This window comes from Dromiciops gliroides, chromosome 3 (assembly GCF_019393635.1).
Source record: "Dromiciops gliroides isolate mDroGli1 chromosome 3, mDroGli1.pri, whole genome shotgun sequence".
NCBI lineage: Eukaryota > Metazoa > Chordata > Mammalia > Microbiotheria > Microbiotheriidae > Dromiciops > Dromiciops gliroides.
The window spans coordinates 79585294-79608667 of NC_057863.1; the positions used below are offsets into that span (position 1 = coordinate 79585294).

At 37.5% G+C, this 23374-nt stretch overlaps 1 protein-coding gene across 8 annotated transcripts in view; it reads right to left on the reverse strand.

Annotated features, from left to right (window-relative positions):
• UNC80 (unc-80 homolog, NALCN channel complex subunit) overlaps positions 1–20843 on the reverse strand; it is a 259417-nt gene extending 238574 nt beyond the window's left edge. For 6 of the 8 annotated variants that reach the window (XM_043991060.1, XM_043991061.1, XM_043991059.1 and 3 more), the window contains exons 1-7: positions 20205–20843; positions 19117–19165; positions 15824–15980; positions 12474–12775; positions 5954–6077; positions 4929–5002; positions 560–699 (exon numbers count right to left, since the gene is read on the reverse strand). In XM_043991060.1, the coding sequence (XP_043846995.1) occupies positions 560–699; positions 4929–5002; positions 5954–6077; positions 12474–12775; positions 15824–15980; positions 19117–19165; positions 20205–20296 (938 nt within the window). In that variant the 5' untranslated portion in view covers positions 20297–20843. The remainder of the gene's footprint in view (positions 1–559; positions 700–4928; positions 5003–5953; positions 6078–12473; positions 12776–15823; positions 15981–19116; positions 19166–20204) is intronic. The other 2 variants (XM_043991064.1, XM_043991062.1) reach the window with 1 other exon arrangement.
• Positions 20844–23374: the final 2531 nt, after the last annotated feature.

A 23374-nucleotide genomic window follows, 5' to 3' on the forward strand; every position in this document is an offset into this window, starting at 1 on the left:
CTCTTTTCAGTCAGTTAATTCACATGTATTTACTGAATTTATTTAATTAGGAAAGAAAAATGTATATGCAGTAAACAATTATTTATAAGTTGGGTCAAAAGAAGTATATATCAAAATATTCAACATTTATGACATATACACCTATATACTCTATACACACATATATACTATCAATCCAGTTATACTTTGTGTGACACATATATGATTTTATATATAAGTATTATATATGCAGGGTGGGACAAAAGTCATAATGTTTTAATAACTTTTTAAAATTTCTTTTTTCTTTTTTTTTGCCATTTACAAGATTTGATTTTTCACACATTAATGTAAATTCATTTCCTATACATACTGTATATGATGTTATGGTATTATAAATTAAAAACAAAAAATAAAGAAGTTATTAAATATTAAAACCTTATTCATGATTTTTGGCTCACTCTGTACACATGTGTGTATACTGTGTTTATATATATATAGGTACATATGTATATGTATATATACCATATATGCACATACATACACATGCATATATATAATTTCCAGCATCAAAATTCCTTACCTAGAGTGTGCAGGGCCTCTGTCTAGGGATGCTTGTGAAGAGACACTTCCATCAAAGGAGTTTCCCCGATGGCAGCCAGAAATGGTGGCCCTGGGCGAGATGGAATCTGACTGGAATGATTCACCCACTACCTGTAGACCCTTGGGGATTGGAGAAACCAACAAGAATTGTGTCCATGTTTATCTCTAGTATTATCTAGTATTTAGCATACATGGAATCCTTATATTTGTTAAGTACTTTTTCTTAGTTGATCATAGCAGTACATGTACAAATTTAGAACATCCAGTTCTTCAGATTCCCCATCTGTTGCATATAATAAGCCAGACTGGCTATTCAGCCCCTAATCATGCTTGTCCAAGTGTTTTCTTTTCCTTTTTTAAATATAATTTTTATTTTTATTTTATGATTTTATAAAGTCCTTTTAAAATAAATTCTTATGGCTATCTCATTTTATACAATTAAAAAGAACAATTATACAATCTGATACAAATTTTCCCCCTGTATCCCTCACCATCCCCCTCCTAGATAACCATCTTTTATAAGACAAATTTATTTAAAAGAAAAAAGAGGTAGAGGAAAATTGGCAAATCTAATCAGTACATTAAGAAAAAATCTGGCATAAATGCAATGTTCAAAGGTCTTCTGTTGGAACTTTTCCAAGTATATGCCAAGATGATACAGTACTTGGAAGATAAGAGCAATACCGAAATAATTAATCAAACAAAGATCAGGTGAATTATATAAAGGGAAAAGGTTGAAAATATACATGGGAAACATTAGAGAAATACTTACAAAAGCAAGCACTGTACATAAAATCTGAAAGACAAGGTCCCCTCTGTTGAGTCATTCATCAAAGGTAAGACCCAATTCATCTTTCTGGTTGGATATTTAACCTTTACCATCATGGTTAATTGTACATTTATCAGTCTCCTCACGGTTAAGGTTATTTCAACAACATAAGATTTCATTCTCATGGGCTTTAGTGATAAGAGCCACTGAAAATAATGATAACTTACTCTAGTTCATTGGTATTCATACTGCTTGCTTCTGGATGCTTTGATATGAGAGTTTTGGATTTTGACTGTGACATTCCTGGGATTTTCATTTGGGCAAGTAGATTTTTTCTATTTTCACTTTGCCTTCCTCTACTGGATTTAGATGGATTTCACTTCTGATTATTGTAATATAGTGTCCAGGTTGTTTTTTTTTTCAATTATAGCTTTCACAGACTACAATGATTCTTCAGCTCTATCTCTTTAACTTGTGTTCTAGGTCTGTTGTTTTTGAAATCAGCTTACATTTTCTTCTATTTTAATTTTTTGATTTCATTTTAATATTTCTTGCTGTTGCATAGAGTCATTCATTTGTTTGGTCTTTTCTAAATTTCAAGGATTCCATTTCTTGGGTAAGATTTACCAGTTTCTTTTCTAAGCTATTTATTCCCTTTCCAAATCTATCCACCAGAGTTTCTATTTCATTTTAAAAATCTCTTTCTTTCTTTCTTCCAGATAGTCATACATTCCTAGAGGAAAATGCATCTTTACTTCACAAGAGTGTTTTGGTAAATATTTAACTACCTCTCCACCCCACCCCCACATTTTTAAAGTTTAATGTGCATTATGTTAACATTTTCTCCATTGCTTTCTTAAGTTTAGACAGTCAACAAAACAATAAACCAAACTGATTTATATAGTATTTGCCAATTTCTAAGGTGCAAATGCTCACACCAGACATTTAACAATCTACTTTTGCAAACCAGTGTGAGCTGACTCCAGCACAGCCTTGCCTTTGAGTCTGTTTGCAATTGTTAGAGAGTTACTCCATATTTGGGGGGAATCTCTATTTTTAGATTGATTGGTGTTTTCTTTGATTTACTCATCTCTTCAGCTTTAGTTTTTCAATTGGAGCATTGTGCCAGGAACTGACTCCACACTCTGCTGTGTTCTTGGGTGGGTACTCAGTCCTACTTCATCTTCCTGGGTTGCTTCGGTTCCTGCACAGAGCATCACTTCCCTGGCTTGTCCCACTCCCCCAGATCTTTGGGCATCAGAGTGCTGGATATTCAGGGCCCTTTTAGATGTCTCAGGAGAGTTGTAGGGACCACTGGGCCCTGGGCCAAGGCTGTCCTTATCTGAGGGCTGTGTACAACACAGATCACTTATCCAATGCTTTCTCAGATTAGCCTTGTGCTTCAGTTGTCTCCAGACGCAGGACTCTGTAGGCTTGTGTAATTTAAGATTCTAAATGTGGATTCTAATCTGTTCCCCCAGTTTTTGGGGAAACTGACTAAAAATCACTGATAAAATGAGTTTAGGTTTTTAAGGGTTTATTGGAAAATAGAAAGAAAAAGATTGAGAACAGAATTCTAACAGCCTGGCATTCCTATCTTTCCTCAAATTTCCTGTGAAGTCCTCTGCCGCCACCACCATCAAGTCAGGAAGCCAAAAAGCCCCAGCGCCCTCTGCGCAGGCTCCCTTTCCTCCTTCCTGTCTCCTCCCAGACCATAGGAGGCTCCTCAAGTTGATTGGCTGGTAGCCTTGATAGACAGCACCCATGAGCAAATGTCATTTCCTGATGCCAAGGAAAAGCCACAATGCCTCTGAGGCATTTTCCTCATGGTGGAGCTTTCCCACAGCAAGTCTCCAGTAGGTGGCGTCATTCCAATCATTACAGGCTATATATGTTTCTTGTGGCTGGTTTGGTGGTGACCCTCTTTCCTATTGCCCTGTGGCTTCTGGCTAGTTTTTTGTATAGTTCAGAGATGGAAGAACCCCCATACTATAGCTTATCATTAGATTTTTGTTTGTTTGTTTGTTGTTGTTGTGTGTGTGTGGGTTTTTTTTGCAGGGCAATGAGGGTTAAGAGACTTGCCCAGGGTCACACAACTAGTAAGTATCAAGTGTCTGAGGCCATATTTGAACTCAGGTCCTCCTGAATCCAGGGCAGGTGCTTTATCCACTGTGCCACCTAGCTGCCCCTTATCATTAGATTTTTAAAAAATCATTATTTGGTCTGATGTGAACTTCGGGACTTTTCTGGACTTAGAATATGGGAGCTAGGTAGTCTGCCTCTAGTTCAGGTAGCCTTCTTGTCCAGAAATCCTCCTTGAATCACTTTCAATGTCTTCTAGAACTTTGCCCCACTATACCTAATCCAATCATATTCTTCACAATTCCCCAATTCATGCCTTCCATACTAGTTAGGCTGCTATCTTCACTGTCCCTGGATCATGTAGTTTCCCTTGTCTAAAATGTTCTTCCATCTCTATGCCATTTATACACAGTCTTCCCATTCTTCAAGGCCCAAATCACTTCTTATCCCCTCCATAGTTCCTTCCCAAAATATATTAATCTCATTGTTTTCTTTCTCTAAATAGGAATTTAGACAACATTTAATTACATATTGGCTATAGCTAGTATATACTGGTGAGATCTCGGCTCTCAAAGCAGACTACAAACTACTGGAAGATAGATCAGACTGCCTTATATTATTTTTCTGTATGCTCTCATAGCATTTAGCACAATTCTGAGTACATATTAAATTAAAATTAATTGAGTAGATAGAGGATAATTAAGCATTTTAAGAGAACTTCTAGAGGTGTTCAAGGCATTACTTTTATTTCCATCATACTCATTACTTCAATAATTAAAGGAAATGTAAATTCCTTAGTGTAAACATTCCCTCTACCAAAGGCTCTGGAATCAGAAAACTTGGGTTCAAATTTTACCTCTGCCATTTACTACCTGTATGAATTGAGAGAGGTCACTCAATCTTGTTGACCTCAGTTTCCTCCTCTATAAAATAAAGGTATTTGACAAAAAGAACCTCTGAGGTCATAGGATCTGAGATTTAGAGTTGGAAAGAAACTTAGAGGCTATCAATTCCAAGACCCTTATTTTAAAGAAGAAGAAACTGAGGTACAAAGGACCTAAATGACATAGTATTTGAGGCAGGATTTGGGCCTGTGTCTTCCATCCATTATACCATGATTCCTTTCAGAATTTCAGCCAAAAATCTGGAACTGAACCAGAGAGCTTTATGTCCTATTCAACTGTAGATTGACAATCTTATGATTCCCTTCTTCCCTTAGCAGATGATCTACATGAGTTTCTATGAATCAAAAATTCATCACCTACAGGATGAAGAGACGATAAGTCTTTCTAATCTTTGGTAGACTGGCCCTTCAATGATAGGCATCCTGGCTATCCCTAAGCTTATACTTGAAGTCTTTCTAGCTTGGTTAGGACATCCCCCATTTGTGTCTTGATGGCATAGTCTTTGAGGAACTGGGGTCACTACTTTAATGCTGGGAAGGGACATCAAAGAGGAATTTAGTGGAAAATCATTACAATTATAATAATAAACTTACCTCTGAGTGTCCTGTGCCCTGATTTGGGGACTCACAGACCTGACTCTGATTGTTGATTGGAGAACTTCTCTTGGCTATGAGGATGAAAATAATTCCATAGAGGATTGAAGAGGGAATATAGATAGCACTTATGTAATTTCATTTCAACAATAAAACAAAGGAATAGGATATCTTATGCAAAGATGTTTCTGAAGAAATAACAAAGATGTTTTCCTGAACAAATGTTTTGAGGTCATTCAAATGTCCAATTTTAAAATTTATTTTAGAATTTCCACTGAGCTTGCAACTATAGAACTTTGTTTTATCAATATTTAGCAGCTTAATTTTCTTTTTTCTTTCTTTCTTTTTTTTTTTTTTAGTGAGGCAATTGGGGTTAAGTGACTTGCCCAGGGTCACACAGCTAGTAAGTGTTAAGTGTCTGAGGCCGGATTTGAACTCAGGTACTCCTGACTCCAGGGCCGGTGCTCTATCCACTGCGCCACCTAGCTGCCCTATGCGCCACCTAGTTGGCCGGCAGCTTAATTTTCTAACAAGTACAGACTATTAACATCATAATGTCCACCCCCATTTGAGGTAAGACTCAGTCATACCATTAGCTGGGGGAACAGGGTAACAAGAGTGCCTTGCAAATAATAGGTACTTGTTGGATTGAATTAAATGATGAATAATCAGAAAGGGCTTCATTTTACTTGTGAAGAAACACAGAGATGCTAGCTTACCAAAATTATAAAACAAGACAAAACTATGGATGATGACTATTGATCAAAATTTACCATTATTTTCTTCCTGTAAACACATTTGCTAAGGTTTGTATTACTACTAAATGTGCTTAATAAATATTTGTGGATTGATAGATTCTGCATAATATTGTAGAAGTCATCTATCAGGAAGAATTGCATTCTTAATGGTCTCTTCATTAAGGGAAAATCATCCTACCATCCTCATGCTTATGTGAGAAAGAAGCAAAGGGGGAAATTCCTAAGAGAATCTTTCACTTTGCCTTTTTGGGACTCTAATCTACTTACCCGTAATGATGTTCCGAATAGGTTTCACCAGAGCTGTAAAGGCAGAGACCTCAGGCTGTCTGTGCTCCCACATTGGCTGCCAAATAACAAGACCACTGGCCAATCGGAAAGTCAGGTCAGATTCCTGGTGGAAAAGAAAAGCAAAATCCTTCAACTAGATCCTAGAATTGGACAAAGGGCTGCTTATATCAGGGGTAAACTAACTAAATGTGTCATGTAGTAAAATAAGTAAGGATATGATAGGGCAGCCAGCCTAGCTAAAATAGATTCCCTGAAGGAAAGACAGAAGACAGTATATACTAGGAAAGGCAATCACTCACCATCACAACCTTGACCACCACCTCTCCTCAAACCCTAATGAAGATATCCCAATATCTTGAGGCCAAGAGTCTTGGGAACAGCAGTGCCCCTAAATAACCATACCTGCTTCTAGTTTAGCCTGGCATATAATAAATGTTTATTGATTTACTGATAAATAATTGTGGGGAGGAGGCCCATTTTCCTCATTACCAGCAGAATGACCAATTGCCATCAATAGGCAGAAAGACACAGAACCCCTGAAAGTGGGAGCACTCCTCTCCCTCCCCCCTCATACCTTCTGTTTCTAGCCCAGCCCTCACAGCTATGCTTTGGGGAAATAATTCCTGTGGAAAATGGGGTGGGGAGAAACAGCTATCCCTACCAAATATCAGCTAAGATAAGCCAGGTAAGCCAGTCTAGCCAAAGCAGTAAGATGCCTTGAGAGACAGACAGGAGGTAGCATGTGTCAGACAAGTCAAACTACCACTACCACCTTGACCACTATTTCCCCTCATACCCTAACAGAGACAGTTCAGCACACTGAATCCAAGGGCCTTGGGAATAGCAATATTTCTAGCCTAGTGACTTCAGCCATAGTCCTAGGAAGGAACTCCTGGAGAGCCACAGTTGGATAACTGCTCTTACAGGTGTTGCAGCCATAGCTACTGAAGACCAAATAAAAGAAAGTTCTTGCCAACAAAGTCCTTGGCCCTGTCAAATGGTTCAACATCAGAAACTGGTATTTTATCAGAGAACATGATATTAAAAAGGATACATTCATATCTGCATTGCCACTGTACCCAAAGCCCATGAGACTTTCCCATTTGATTTGTAGCTGAAACAATCTGTGTTGTCTTTCCATTAGAATGCAGTCTTTCTGAGAGCAAAGACAGTCTTCCTTTTCTGTTTGTATCCTTAGCACTTAGAACAATGCACACATTAAATACTTAATAAATGCTTCATTCATTCATTCATTCATGGTATCAGAAGACCTAGTTCTTTTTATCCCAGTATAGACTCTCTACTCCATGAGGGCATGGGCCATACTCATTGATGTTGTTATCTTTCCTAGCCTTAAGCACAATGTCCTTATACATAGAAGGTGCTCAAAAAATATTTGTGAGGTGATTGAATGAATTGGTGGTAAGGGGAATGTTGTCATTTCTAACCTGTTGCCTGCGTGTCCTTTACCATTTACAATACTTGTATCAATAATATCATATACTGAGAGAGCAGTAAAATCATCTTTCCTCTCCTGGTTGGCTTTCAGTCCATTTGCAGGAAACCTAAAACAGATGTATGAAATGCTAAGTGCTATTAGAAATTGTTGGGTGAGAGGAAGAAGGGAAAGAACTTTCTGGAAAAGCTATATTGTTGCTCTCCACCTCCACAGTTAGAGAGTTGGAATGAAGATTGAAACACAGGCATGGCTAATTTGGGAATTTGTTTTGCTTGACTATACATATTTGTAATGGACTTTGTTTTTCTTGCTTTCTAAATGGGGAGAAGGGAAAATGCTAGGGAGAGAATTCAGAACTGAAAATAAAATTAACATCAATTTTTTAAAAGTCTATGTTTTTGTTTCCTCATTTTTAGATTTTTTTTTAGGGTGACTGATTTCTGTGTATAAGCTTTTTAAAAGAAAAAAATTCCATGTGGCAAGTAAGCATACTGCTTAGTTATTTTTTAGGGCTGGGGGGTGGGTAAGCAGTGGGAAGGAGGAGGATGTGCTTGTTTTAGAACTGTTGTTTACTGAGGATTATTTTGTGATGGAGGCAAGCTGACAAACCAAAAGCCTCTTTTAAAATTGGATTTTGTGTCTAGGGGAATTTTTCATTACTCCCTGTCAAGTTCTTTTGTTTACGATTTTATTTTTGAAGAAAAGAAAGTGAGGAGAGAATTCAAAACTCAAAATTTTTTAAAAATAATGTCAAATATAAATAAATAAATTTATTGAAAAAGAAAAGAAAGTAGAGGCAAAAATGTGAAAATGTAATGTCTTCTCTTAAAAATAAAACTTGCCTTAAATCTCTTCTTCAAAGTCTTTCCAATTTATCCTCACTAGCTATAGTTAGGCATACCCCAACTACCATAGTTTGTCTTCATTCCATCTCATCCCAGCTATTGCAATAAGCTCTTAATTGATGTCCTTGTCTACTGCGTGTCTCTCCGATCCATCTTTCACGCAGCTGCTAAAATGAAAAATACTAAAACTCAGATTTGGCCATGCCCCTTCCCTGCTCAAGAAGCTTTTCTGACTGATTACACATTATTCTCCCCCACACACTCTATTTTCCAGCCAAACTTGGCTATTCTATTCCCTGCACACAGCATTCCATCTTCTTGTCACTGTGTCATTGCCCAGCTGCCCTTCACACCTAAAATGCTCGTCCTTTTAAACTCCACTTCTTGAAACCCCTGTCTACTCTCAAATCTTAGCTCAAGTACCTTTTCCTTTCAGAAGCCTTTCTCTATTCTCTTCATCACTTGTTCTCCTTGCATCCCCAGTCATTGTGTATTTGGTGTGTATCCTACATTTACTCATCTCTGAACATGTTATACTTCTCTTGGGCTCATATTTTTGGTATTTCTGGCATAGGGTTTATTGCTGTAGATAGTATACCATTTCAATAGGAGATATAGAAAATGCCTTTCCACAGTTTTCAGATAAAGAAATCAAAGCTATCTATAGTTATATGAAGAAATTCTATCGATTAGAGAAATGCAAATTAAAATAGCTCTGAGGTAAAACCTCACACCTATCAGATTGGCTAATATGAACAGAAAAGGAAAATGATAAATGTTGGAGTTTGTGGGAAAATTGGGACACTAATGCAATCACTGCTATTGGAGTTGCGGAATGATCCAAACATTCTGGAGAGTAATTTGGAACTATGTGCAAAGGGCAACCAAACTGTGTATACCCTTTGATCCAACAATACCACTATTAGATCTGTATCACAAAGAGACCACAAAAGGGGAACCTACTTGTTCAAAAATATTTATAGCAGCTATTTTTTCGGTGGCAAAGAATTAGAAATTGAGGAAATGCCCATCAGTTGGGGAATGGCTGAACAAGTTGTGCTATATGAATGTAATGAAATACTATTGTGCTGTAAGAAATGATGAATAGGTGGATTTCAGAAAAACCTGAAAAGGCTTACATGAACTGATGCAAAGTGAAATGAGCAGAACCAGGAGAACATTGTACACAGTATCAGCAACATTGTGTGATGATTAACTATGATCAACTTAGTTCTTCTCAGCAATACAATGATTCACAACAACTCCAAAGAACTCATGATAGAAAATGCTATCTGCATTCAGAGAAAGAACTGATGAAGCCTGAATGCAGATCAAAGCATACTATTTTCCCTTAATTTTTTTAGGGTTCTTTCCTTTTGTCCTGTTTTTTCTTTTATAACATAATTAATATGGAAATATATTTTACATGATTGGACATACATACACACATATCAAATTGCCTACCATTTTAGAGAGAAAGTAGTGAGGGAGGAAGAGAGATAATTTGGAAGTCAATTTTTAAAAAAGAAATTAATGTTAAAATTGTTTTTCCATGTAAATGGGAAAAGTAAAATAGTATTTAAAAATTTTTAAATGATGTTAAAAAATGCCTTTCCTCTAGATTGGGCTAGAATGGGTAAGGGCCAAAATGAACCATCCTGATCCTAGCCCAAAGGATGTTAGAAGCATGTAGTGTCCAAAATTAGCTTCAGGGTTGAAAGAAGATCATAATTATATTACTTTAATGTTTGCAAAGATCTTTAAAGATATTAACTCATTTGATCTGATCTTCACAACAACCACTATCCTCTGAAGAAGGTCCTATTATTCTCCCCATTGTATAAGGAAAAAAACCCCAAGGCATGAGGAAGTTAATGATTTGCCTAATGTCACACAACTGGTGTGTCTCCCAAGAATTTGAACTCCAGTCTTCCTAACTCCAAGTCCAGGACTTTTTTCAACCATATAACAAAACTTGACTTTTGTGCATAAAGAATTTTCAGCTGAAAAAGAGGAAGGGCTGGGGTTGCTTTTAAGCAGTGTTCAGTCCCTTTGAAAAAGAGTGGTACAGAGCAGGGATAGCAATGAATTGGGTGAAAACACATACACACACACACACACACACACACACATGATTAAGAGATGTATGGATGGACCTTTTGTGATAAAGACATAAGCAGACAGAACAAGAGATTTAAATGAAGAATGCTAATGTTTTGACTGTTTTTTGCTAATCACAATGGAGGACTTAGTTTTCACCAGCCTCTCAGTTTCTGATATTCCCTTTCTTCCTTACAAAGAAGGTATGTAGGTCCATAGGGGAGCTCTACACGTCACTATCAACTGTTCTAATTGCATGCATTTTTTCTCCACTAAGCCTCACCCACCCCCACCCCCACAACCAGGTATTTGATTTGCATCTACATAAAATTATGACCTTTATTCCCCCCACACACACACACAAATAGCTTTTATTGACCACATCCTAAGGTTTAGAGTGTTGGTGCTACAGGGTAACATAATGATAATAACTCTTGTTTATGCTGTGCTTAAGGTCTACAATACTCTTTATGATGTTGTCTCATTTGAATGTGGAGACTGAGGCTCTCAGACAGGTATCTAAGAAGCTTTGTTGTCCCACATGACAAGACTTCATGGTAAGTTCAAGAAATACTGTATGTCTACTATCCAACCCAAAATTCTAGAGAATTCCTAGGAATTCATATACTTTCTATAATTATGTCCTTTAGCACCTGAAGTTGTTTCTAGCAGATGGAGCATCTTTGGCTTACAGTTTCTTGTCTAGGGTCATGCAACTAGTGTGTGTCAGAATTAGGGCTTAAATGGAAGTTTCTCTTAATCTGAGGTCAATACTTTCCTTGCCATAGTCTCTTAAAATGGTAAGATTTGTACCCCCCCCTCAACACACACTTTGCTTATCATTGGGGGCAGCTAGGTGGTGCAGTGGATAGAGTGCATCCCTGGAGTCAGGAGGACCTGAGTTCAAATCTAGCCTTAGGCACTAGTTCTTTGACCCTGGGCAAGTCACAACCCTGTTTGCCTCAATTTCATCTTCTGTAAAATGAGCTGGAGGAGGAAATGGCAAACCACTCCAATAAATGCCAAGAAAACCCCAAAAGAGGGGGCAGCTAGGTGGCACGGTGGATAAAGCATTGACCCTGGATTCAGGAGGACCTGAGTTCAAATTTGGCCTCAGACACTTGACACTTACCAGCTGTGTGACCCTGGGCAAGTCACTTAACCCTCACTGCCCCACAAAAAAGAAAACCCCAAAAGGGGTCACAAAGAATTGAATATGACTGAAAAACGAGTCAACAACAACAACATTTTATCATAGATCCCACTAATAGCCATTTTAATTACGTATCCGTCTATTGATTTGAAGACCAGCTATGAATACAAATATATTTTCCTCTCTTAAGTGTTTGGGGGTCATTATTAGGCTTAGTCCTTATTATTATTATTTTTGTATAACTATAGGTTTTATGTTGACTCCCAAGGCTTACACCATCCAGATAATCGAGGACTCTCAAAAATACTGATTATGTTACAACTAGCCTGGGAGACAGCTCTTCATTCATTTCCTCACTCAAAATCACAGAATACTAGTGCCAGAAGTGACCTCCCCCAATGGGAGGGACCTCAGAACATATAATGCTAGAATATAGGACATGCACTAGTGGAGCTATAGAGATATAAAGATCATCATGAGTACAGGCTTCTCATTTTGTAGAAAAATTTCCAAGTCATCCTATCTCCTAATTCTTTCCTTTTGAGCCTATCAAGGCACTGGTTTTCACCACTATCAATCTATTCCTTTGAACTAAATATCACTCTCTCTTTGGGGCCCATTTACAGAATCACACAGACTTTGAAAGTTGGAGGGAACGTAAGCAACCATCCAGTCTAACGTATAAACAAAAGCAATTATGTCTCTTATGCCTAACAAGAAGTCATCCAAACTCTGCTGTATAACAATTGGGGAACTGATCACCTTGAGGCAGTCTATCAGTTCTAGTAGTTTATAATATTTTTTTCAATGACCAAATAGCACTTGAATTTAAAGGACATTTTCTGCCTATGCATTGATCTCCAAAATGATCCAGAGACTTGGTCTTACTGAGGTGGAAAGATGAGTTTAAGAGGCTTTCACTCATTCCAGAAATCTCCTTACCTTGATCCGGTGTACCAAAGGAGCAAATAGGAACACGAAGAGTTCTACAGTGGCCATGGAGTTCTGGAAGAATTTCCTACGACTATTCTCTTCTTCTTCATGGGAGCTGCTTCGCCGAGGGTGCACTGGGGATCCCTGATTTTCAACTTGATGGATGAAGGCACTGCTGCCACCACCCCAGCTGGAGCCTCTGTCACCTCCCCCAAACCGGTCACTGTTGCAATCCTGGGGGGCTTCAAGCAGCATCCAGTGCAGGGTGTGAAGGAGCTTGGTTTCTGCAACACCTAATTTATCCTGATGACCTAGATGGAAAATATTTGCCAATGACATCTTTTGAGCAAGGCTAGAGACCTTGTGAACTAAGCAATAAATTCCAAATGTAGTGTCTGCTACTAGTTTACTAGATGATGGGGGATGCTCTCCATGATACAAATTCCCATCCTTTCTAAGGGTGGCAATATTTAAAGTCAAGTGCATGCAATGTAAAATCTTGTTAAGAGTTTATTGGTTTTACAGCAATATTATTTGATGAAGAACTGTGAATGACTTGACTATTCTCAGCAATACAATGATCTGAGACAATCCCAAAGGACTATGATGAAACATACTATCTACCTCCAAAAAGTAACTGATATTGATTGAATACAGACTGAAGCATGATATTTTTCATTTTTTCTTTTATTCAAGTTTTCTTGTACAAAATGACTAATAAGGTAATGTTTACATAATTGCACATGTATAAGCTATATCTGATTGCTTACCACCTCAGGAAGAGGGGAGAGGAGGGGAGGGAAGGAGGAATAAAATTTGGAACTCAAAACCGTAAAAAATGTTTATTTTTTTTAAAAAAGAGTTTATTGGTTTTAAAGTCATAAAAGCTATGGTGAACAATACCATAAAGCAGTGGTTCTTAGCCCAAGGCCTATGGACTTGTTTTTCAAAACACTTTGATAAGTATATTTCAATATAATCCATCTCCTTTGTAATTCTATGTATTTTGTTATGCATTTAAAACATTATTCTGAGAAGAGAGCCATAGGGAATGGAAAAGGGGTCCATGAAAAAAAATGGTTAAAAATCTCTACCTTAAAAGGTTTTATTTTTGTTTTCTGGGGGGTTTTTTGCATCCATGTAAGTAATTGTAAACTTTTTTAGTAACATTGAAAATGTTAATAAATAATGTTTTTCTCTAAAACCCTTTCAAAATTCTTGGAAAATCCCCTTGGAAAATAAGGGTTTTTTTAGGGAAATAGATTGAGTGGCACCAAATTTTTTTGTTTATTTGGGTTTTTTTTGTGGGGCAATGGGGGTTAAGTGACTTGCCCAGGGTCACACAGCTAGTAAGTGTCAAGTGTCTGAGGCCGGATTTGAACTCAGGTACTCCTGAATCCAGGGCCTGTGCTTTATTCACTGCGCCACCTAGCCGCCCCCCCCAATTTTTAAACAAAGAATAACTTTGTCTGGTTTACATAATTTCTTCCCCCACCCCTGAAGTTATTTTGATTTTAACTGGTCTAAGTTCAGTCTCCTTTACTGACCCACCAGAAATGATAAGTAAGCTAACATCCACACCTCTCCATAGGGAAAAGATTAAGATTTCAATGTAAGTGAGGAGGTCACTTTGTGTAATTCCAGGGGTGAGGGAGGTGGTCTTGGAGGAATGGGGTAGTGATTTGGTTACCAGACAATTCTATAATGTTAACTCAGACTGCATTTTAACGTATCTTTTCTTTGTTCAGGGTTTCTTTAAATGTTTTCTGAAATCTTTTTGGAGCAGAAAGTAATCTTGAAGGGACTGGAGTACGGTGGTGATGGGGAAGGAAGGCTACGTTAATTTGGACATCTGTCTCCCTCCATGATAGAAGTGGCCTGCATAAAGAATAATGTTCATAAAACAAGATTGTTTCTGGCATTTTTAAGCCTAAATTTTAGGGTAGAGTATTAGTATTAATATTTTTCTTTCACAAGATATAAAAGAGGCCTCAATATTTAAGTGAATACTATGGTGAAGTCTTCCATAATTTATCTGAATTAACCTTTAAATTTCAGATATGATATTTGCTCAAAGTGGATAATAATTGTAAACTTTTTCCAAAATTTCTTCAAGTATTAGGGACACAGCTGCTGCTATGCCTCTAAAATACAACTTCATTTTAAATCATCTACAAAAGAAAGAGACGGGGCAGCTAGATGGTACAGTGGATAGAGCACTGGCCCTGGATTCAGGAGGACCTGAGTTCAAATCCAGCCCCAGACACTTAACGATTACTAGCTGTGTGACCCTGGGCAAGTAACTTAACCCCAATTGCCTCACACACACACACACACACAAATTAAAATAAAGTAAAAAAAAAAAAAGAAAGAGACATTGAAATTTAGAGGGCTTCTTTTCCATTTTACTTCAGTGAATTTTAAAAGAAAATTAAATATTTCCTAGATGTTAGCTAATCAGAGGTCAGTACAAAATGAGTAGATTTCAGTTTCCAGTGTATCTCCATGTGGCAGTAGAAAAAGTTTAGGTCAAAGATTTGCTGGTTGTGTAACCTGTCATGTGATTTATATTAGTAACTATTAAACTTAAAATCTTTCAGTCTTGCTGCCACTTGGAATATAAATACACTGATGTTTACCTGAAGGAATGCATGGAAAGGTATATATCAAGTATATTCTGCTGAGAAATTATTTTTGCAGTTGTGTCTATTAACAGGAATAACAATATATGGTTTCATGGATGGCCCTATAAAACCATAAGTGGATATTTTCACTAATAAATTCAAGTAGAGAAAAGATAAATTAAAATCTAAAACAAATATTATAAAAAACTTTTTAAATAAAAAAGTTATACTCTACATTGATTATAGTTCATTTTAAGGAACAAGTAAAAAGAAACAAAGAAGCAGTATGGCATTGTGAATAGTGTGCTGGACTGAGTCAGGATAACTCGGGATAAAATTGCACATCATAGGCAAATAAATCAGTTAACCTCAGACTACTCTCAAGACTATAAGCTATAGATTAGTTGTGAAACAGGTTAGTAGAAAGAGTTCCTGTTGTATCCAAAATCTCCAGGCCTTGACCTAAAAATATGATTATGATACAGAGTGATAAAAATACAGTGTTAATAGCAGGGCAATGACTTTAGTAGAAGGACTTCTAAATCCATAGTCACTGTGGGATGGACCAAATCCAAAGACAAGAGTATTGTGCTGGTTATAAAGACAAAAATCAGCAACAGGTAGCTGTAGTCATTACAGAATGGCTTATCATTTGCTTTTTGGGAGCCACCCTGGAAACACATTGGTTTAGTCAAATTACCATAAGCACTAAATAGCACATGATGGAATACTAACCCAGTTTATTCCTGTTGGAGAGCAGTGTTGCAGTGCAGTGCAGAACATGAGGCAATGCAGCCTGGACCAATTCCCAGCGGGAAATGCTCTGGATGGCTTCGGAAAGGGCTGGAGAGAGGCCATGAAGCTTGTTTTCTACCAGAACTCGTTCAAAGGACTAGAGAATGGGGAAAAGCACAAAAATTGTTGCACTAGACTATCTTAATGCAAAATGGAAGATGCCTTTTACAAATAGGTGTTTTAATTTTTAATTTTTAAAATTTAATAGTTTATTTTCCCCCATTACACATTTAAAAGTTTTTGAGTTCCAAATTCTCTCCTTCCCTCCTCTCCCCTACCATTGAAAAGAAAAACAATTTCATATGTTATATATGTGCAGTCATGTAAAACATTTCCATAGCAGGTATTTTAAAAATAAAAATAATTTACATTTATATAACACTTCATAGTCTACAAAGCACATTAAATACATTATCATGTTTCATATTCATAGTAACCTTATGATATAGGTAGGACAATTATTATTTTCTGTATTTTATAGCTACCAAAAGTGAGGTTCTGAGAAGAGGGTTTAGTGGTATAGTAGAAAATGCACTGGATTTGGATTCAGAAGTCCTAGCTTTGAATTTTAATTAGCGTAGATATATTTGTGACCATGAGTAGGCCATTAAAACCCCCTCGGTTTCCTCATCTGTCAGAAGAGAAGATTTGGACTACATTGTCTCTAATGTTCTTTTGAACTCAATTCTAGTGATCATATAGGATTTTCACTTTAGAGCTGGAAGTAACCGTCAGGGCTCTCTAGTCTAGGTGACTCTCCAAAGGTCATACAGTTAAAGAGATGAAGCTCAAACTACAGGTCTTCTGGCTCTTTTCTAGTATATCATGCTATCTATGATGAAAATTCCAAGGCCAAACATTTTTCAATGTTGTCATCTTAATGATTACTATATCTTTGTGTGTCTGCATTCAAGTCAAAACTAATCCATAATTTCTAAGTTTTCAAGTCTGTCTCTGTAGTTTGAATGAACTACATTTTATGTGTGCATTTGTATATAATGGGAAAAAAAGAAGCTAGTTTGGTCTTATTCCTTTTTTTTTTTTTGGGTGGGGCAATAGGGGCCAAGTGACTTGCCCAGGGTCACACAGCTAGTAAGTGTCAAGTGTCTGAGGCCGGATTTGAACTCAGGTACTCGTGAATCCAGGGCCAGTGCTTTATCCACTGTGCCACCTAGCTGCCCCGATCTTATTCCTTTAAATAATTTAAATGAGATAAACCCACTAAAAGCTTTTTGAGTCATCCAAAGGGGTTGTTTGAATGTTGCAGAAGGAATCAAATGTCTTAAGAGTCCTCATGTTCAAAATTGGTGTCAGTGAATGATGACCGCTTTTGTGCAGGTATGATCTTAAACACAATGCCTCCTTATTTAATCTAATCCTGGAATCATCTAAACTGACTATCCCAAGTATCTCTACATTTATAGCTATTTGTTCCTGGTGTAGAACACCATGTCCCCGAATCTAAGCTGCTTTTCTATGGATGGTTTTAATTATTCTCTGTCCAGTTCTGGAAGTCAACAGAGTGCAGCTAAGCATTGCAGAATGAGATTACATTATTTAACTCTTTCTGCTCCTTTCTTATTTCTATGTAATGCTACAAAATACGTATGTGGGATTAAGTTGGAATTGGGGGTGGGAAGAATTGGGATAAAAAATTAAAGGCCAAATTGGTAGCTAATGCCCTACAAAGAACCAATTCGCTAATTCAGTTCACATGAGTACAAAGGACTTTTTTTTAAAAAGACCTTATAATCAAAGCTATTCTGTGATTCTGTTACAGAAAAAAGGAGAAGCTAGAGTTGTGGCCTTTTGTTTTCTCTTAACAAGTTAAATAAAGGCCTTTAGATATTGCTTGTGTTGTAGATCCAAATACTTTTAAATTCTTCAGCCTCTAAGCATCTAAAGCATTAATTAACTAAAGGATAAGTGTTTTCGGAACTTAAAAGTATAAAAGATTTAAAAGCTTGAACACACCTAAAATAATCTTTGAGAATACTTCCTATAACAAAAGTTTAGCATTTGAAATGGGCTGTTTATGAATTCTGGATAGTCATGTCCTTTTCATTTTAAATGAATATGCTGCTAATGAAACTCTGTTTTGTTTCCAGTCTGGAAACATTTTTTCTTAATGCATACACACACTCCCCACCCCCTCTTCCCCCAACACTCCACCTCAGTTGGTGTGTTTACATTTTTGCATCCATTTATTTTATATAATGACATTTGCCAAATAGGTATGCCTAATTGTAGATGGATGGTCCCAGTTAAAGAACAAAGAGTTATTTAGGGTCATTCAAAGGTAGATGAAGAATCAATGAACTTTGAAAGAAATTTATAGTAATTAAAATGTCCAGCTACTTCTGACTTTAGCTAAGCAGAATCACAAACCAGTGAACCTATGAAAAAGTAATGTATCTTTAAAAACATTGTTTTGATAATTTTGAAAAACAAAACAAAACAGAATTCCAAATTGTTTACTCCAAGCAAAAGCTAATGGATATAATAGATCTAAGTTGCTCTTGCAGATTGTTGATTGCATTAGGGCTCCTTTGGTAATTTAGTTTGGTGTGCCTATCAACAAATAGACACATTTTCATATATGTACTATAGCAACAGAAATGTAAAGATCTCAGCTTGGCATCCCATTTTATAGCCATGCTAGCTCTATATGAACTCATTACCATTCTGCTCAATGATCTTCATTCCTCATTTTTTCAGTCTGTAAGATGAATAGTGCCTGCCTAATTTTTTATCATGTGGAGCTTGGGAGGACAAATGTGATTATGGAAATGAAGTGTTATCAACTCCCTGGAAAAAATGTACTCTCCCATATATAAAAGAGCTACACAATTAATATAACTGTTTGTTGGAGGATATACTAATATCATCTGCTAGTAGCCAAATAAGTTCACCAACTTAGTTTTTGTAAATGATCATGTAGAATTTATTGGACCAAGTGGGCTAGATAAAAAAAACTTCTGACAACAACCTGAAGACTACCTTTTAATTATTAACATTCTTTTCTGATGCATTGTATTTTTATATATTTTCAACTTATATAAATTTGATGATTCACATGTAAAAAACCCCACAAGTTAATATTATTTTGCTTCTTTGAGTATTTCATATATGTACCTCATATGCACCTACTGCTGAAATTAATTATATGCTTTTCTTCTATTTATCACAGTGACTATGATGGATTTGACAGTTAGAAAGTGAAAATCACATACCACACAGGAGGCTTCATATTGTTTCCCCAGTTTGGGCCTCAAAAAGGCACTGAAAAATTAACAAATGTTTTAAAAATTGAAGCAATAGCAAACAAAGCAAAGTATTATATATATTTATATATAATCATTAAATATCCTTTGTATTTTTACAGCTAACAATTTTAAAAGAACAGTATCATAACACTCAAATGTCATGTTTAAGAACAGTAATGAACATGCATTTGTTGTCAACTACAGTTATTGTACAGAGTAATTCCATATTTGAGCGTCTTGTGTTCAGTGTTAACCTAAAGAAAGGTAAGAGTGCAATTTATATCAGAAATGGTTATCTCCTTGATGTACTTTAAATTTACTACTAATAATTTTGAAAACTGAAAATGATTACACCATCTTAGACTTGGAGTTGTACTGACAGCCACAATCTTCAGAATCCATTATTACATCTGGCAGCTAGTTTAGAGGTTGCTTATTGGAAAAGGGTTTGGGCCTTTCCAAGAAAAAAAAAAGGCAATCTTTGGCTGAAAAGCTTTTCTTAAAGACCTTAACCAGAAAGATGACAATCATGTCTAAGTGAAAGTAAAAATGGTAACAAGTGGTCATAACGGACATTCTCTCAATATGAGAAACTGGACAAACAACAGGTCACTGGTCTAAAATTACAGCAGGAGGCGGAGGAGAAATCAGTACGTATAAGCACGTTTATCTTCCTTGTTCCTCCTCCCCCTCTTCCCTTTCCTCTTATCTTCCTCTATACCCAAATAATATATATGTGTACATATATGCATGTATATGTAAACACACACATATAATGTCTATATCTGTATCTAGATCTTTGATAGCTTCCTTCCTGTATGTCATCAAACTTCATTAAAACAAAACAAAACAAAACAAACAAACAAAAAGGATTCCAAAGGCTTGCTTTTTTCCTCCCCAGGGAGGGAGTTGCACGAATTGGTGCTGCAGCAACAGCAGCAGAACATCCGGCCCCATCCAGAGCATCTCCAGTGGCCCAGGGACCCGGGGTTGGGGGGAGCTGGGAGGAAGTAATCCTAGGACCGCGCAGTGCGGCGTGTCTCTTTGCCCCTCACCTGGTTTGCCTCCATAGGAAGGTCTGGATGGGGAGAGGGATGCCTCGGCCGCTGTCCTGCTCCTGGCCCTCGGAGCTTTTCCTCTTCACCATGATGGTGGCTCCTGTGAGCCCTATTGAGGGACCCAGCACTGCCTCCTCGGTAGCCGCCGCCGCCTCCTCTTCCTCCTCCTCCCTCTGCTCCCCCCAACTCTCATCCCCTCCTTCCCCGAGGCAGTGCCGGCTCTCTCCGCCCAGATCTCCCGTCCCTCTCCCCTTCCCCCGCCCCCCTCTGCCGGTGTAAAATGGCTGCGGGAGGAGGGGAGGATTGGAGGAACTGCGAAGGGAGGAGGGGGGAGGAAGAAGATGTCCGCCTCGCCCCCTACTCTCCCTTCCTTTGCTTTCAGCACCTCCCACTGTGGACAGCGACCCGCGTAGGGGTAGTTCAGCTTGGGGTTATGGGAAGGCAGCAAGCCGCAAGGGGGTGAAGCGGTAGGTAGTTTCCACTCTCAGCATCTCCCTCCTGTCCCCCTGCGTCTTTTCCTGTCGCTTAACTTGGCCTCTTCAGCCCGCAATAAAACAGTTTCTCTCCTACAAGCTGTACCCCAGGAGTGTCCACTGTCTCCTGACCTCCAGACAGCAGTGACTGGAGGACAGCACCGTTTGGGAAGGAGGAGCATTTGGGAGCTGCAAAGCTGTCATTGACACTAACATCACTCACACCTCTAGAAAGGAGATCAGGTGCACCCCTTGAGTCTCCACCTCTACCCCAACACACACACACACACACACATACAGAAAGGGGGGGGGGGCACACATACTCCCTGTCCCTGAAGCTTAGCAGGAAGGGTACATGGAAAGGAAAAAAAGTGTAAACCAGGAAGAGCTGCAAGCTTGGCAGGTCAGAGAAAGCCATAAATTACGGTGATGTGAGAATTTAAAATGTCAGCAGGAAACTAACATTATCTGTACTGTTTCTTTCTGAGAATGACAAAACCCAAAGAAACCAAGATGAACCAGTTGTGGGTGAAAGTTAATTGGTGTGAGGAAGAGCACACATAATTATCTTGTGCAGCCATTTATTTTTACTGTGGTCCATTGGATACATTTGAGTGACACCATTTGCTCTTTCCCTAGTTATCCTTTATTTCTTGGCCTTCCAGAGTCAAAATGATTGTATATCAAGGTTTCAGAATTATATGAATTTTAGAACTATTTGCAACCGTAAAACCAAATGTGGAAAGAAGCAAAAATATGAGTAGAAAGCAGCATCTGAAGGCTCATTGGCCTAGAAATGAAACATTAGAAATGGGGGTGGGGCAAGGCATCAAGGCATCTTCACCCACATAAACATTTGCATATAAGCAAAATTACAGGCCCTGCAATAAATGAGGTGAAAAGACACCAAGAGAACCATTGTGGAGAGGATTGTCTGTAATATATGGATATTTTCAGACCCATGGATGTTTTCTCTATTTTACTGTTCATAGTGAAATTAAAATTTTTTTTCTGTTTTTTTTCCATATCATAATAATTCCCCCCTTTGTCCCTCCTCCTCTTCCAAGGGAGCCGTCCCACATAAAATAGGACTTTTTAAAAACAAAAAGAAAAAGAAGAGAAAAACAGCAAAAGTAATTGATACATTGAAAAAGTCTGAAAATATGTGCCATGTACAACACTTATGGACCTCTCATCTCTGCAAGGAGGGGATGTGGGAAATATCTTCAAGCCACTTATTCTTTATAATTTCTTAACATTCACTTTTGATTTCCTTTGCAATCACAGTGTCAACTTTTAATAAAAATACAAATCAATTACATTAAATCAGAATATACCAAATTAAAAGTAAATTATTAATTTAGATTCTTAAAAATTATTGAAATAATGGATTTTGGATTTAAGTGAGGCAGAGGTACAAATGGATGACCTTGATCTTTCTAAATTAAGGTCTTTTCCAGGTCTCAGTTTGTCTGAGACAAAACCTGTTCAATAACTAAGGGCTAGGTAAAAATTGAGACAGATAAGGAATGTCATATTTTGACTGTTCAAAGCAGGAGGGCTACGCTGGCATTTGGGTCTCTTACATGGACAATAAGAACCAACTGTTCTATTTTGCTGTTCCATTATTTTGTAAGAACATTTATAAAGCACCCAGGGGGTAAGGAACTGTTCAAAGTGCTCTTTCCAAAATGTCAATGAAGGCTTGAATAGAGGCAATACAATTGTCCCAGTGAAAATATAAGATATAAAGAAACTGAGGGGGCAGCTAGGTGGCACAGTGGATAAAGCACCGGCCCTGGATTCAGGAGTACCTGAGTTCAAATCCGGCCTCAGACACTTGATACTTACTAGTTGTGTGACCCTGGGCAAGTCTCTTAACCCTCATTGCCCTGCAAAAAAACAAAAACAAAAACAAAAAAAGAAACTGAGGCATAAAGTTCCAGGTATGATCCATTTGTTAGTAAAGCTAGCAATTACCAATAAAGGGGATCCAAGGTTTCTTAGTAGCCAAGGATGCACCTGACAGTCAGAGCAGTTCTTTTATACAGTTGAAAGAGTAGCAGTACTAAAAATAGTCCAGTGACCAAGACTGTCAGTGGTCTGACATGGAGATGGAGGGTGAGCTATGCTTGTCTTTACTCAGAGGGGCAATTTTCATAAGCCTTCCATAAATATCTTCTGCAAAGTCTTGTGGTGAGAAAACATCCTGTGACCAGGCAGGCTCATCTTTCCCCCATGATCAGCAAATTCAGATTTGAGTTATATGCTTAAAGAAACTCAAACCCACATAATGAGGGGGCCAACCAGTATGTAATAGATTGATTATTAATAAATAACAAATTTACTAAGCCTTATTAAAACAATAAAAAAACCAGGGCATCAATTTTCAATTTCTCACAACATAGTAGAAAGAACACTAGATTTGGAAACAAAGCTTTGCTACTTATTACTGGTGTTGATCTTGGTCAAAATACTTAAAGTTTTAGACCTTAGTTTCTTTGTCTGTAAAATCAGGATGATGTACTAGATGATTTCTAAAGTTGTTTTTTCCAGATTGATTTCCTGTACAGTTGTCTGGATGTGAAAAGAGACTATCATAAAATGCCAAAATTCTGTTTTAGTAAAACTCTTGGTGGAGAGACTATGAAATTTATTCTTTTTTATTTTCCTTTTTAGATAAATAAAAGATAG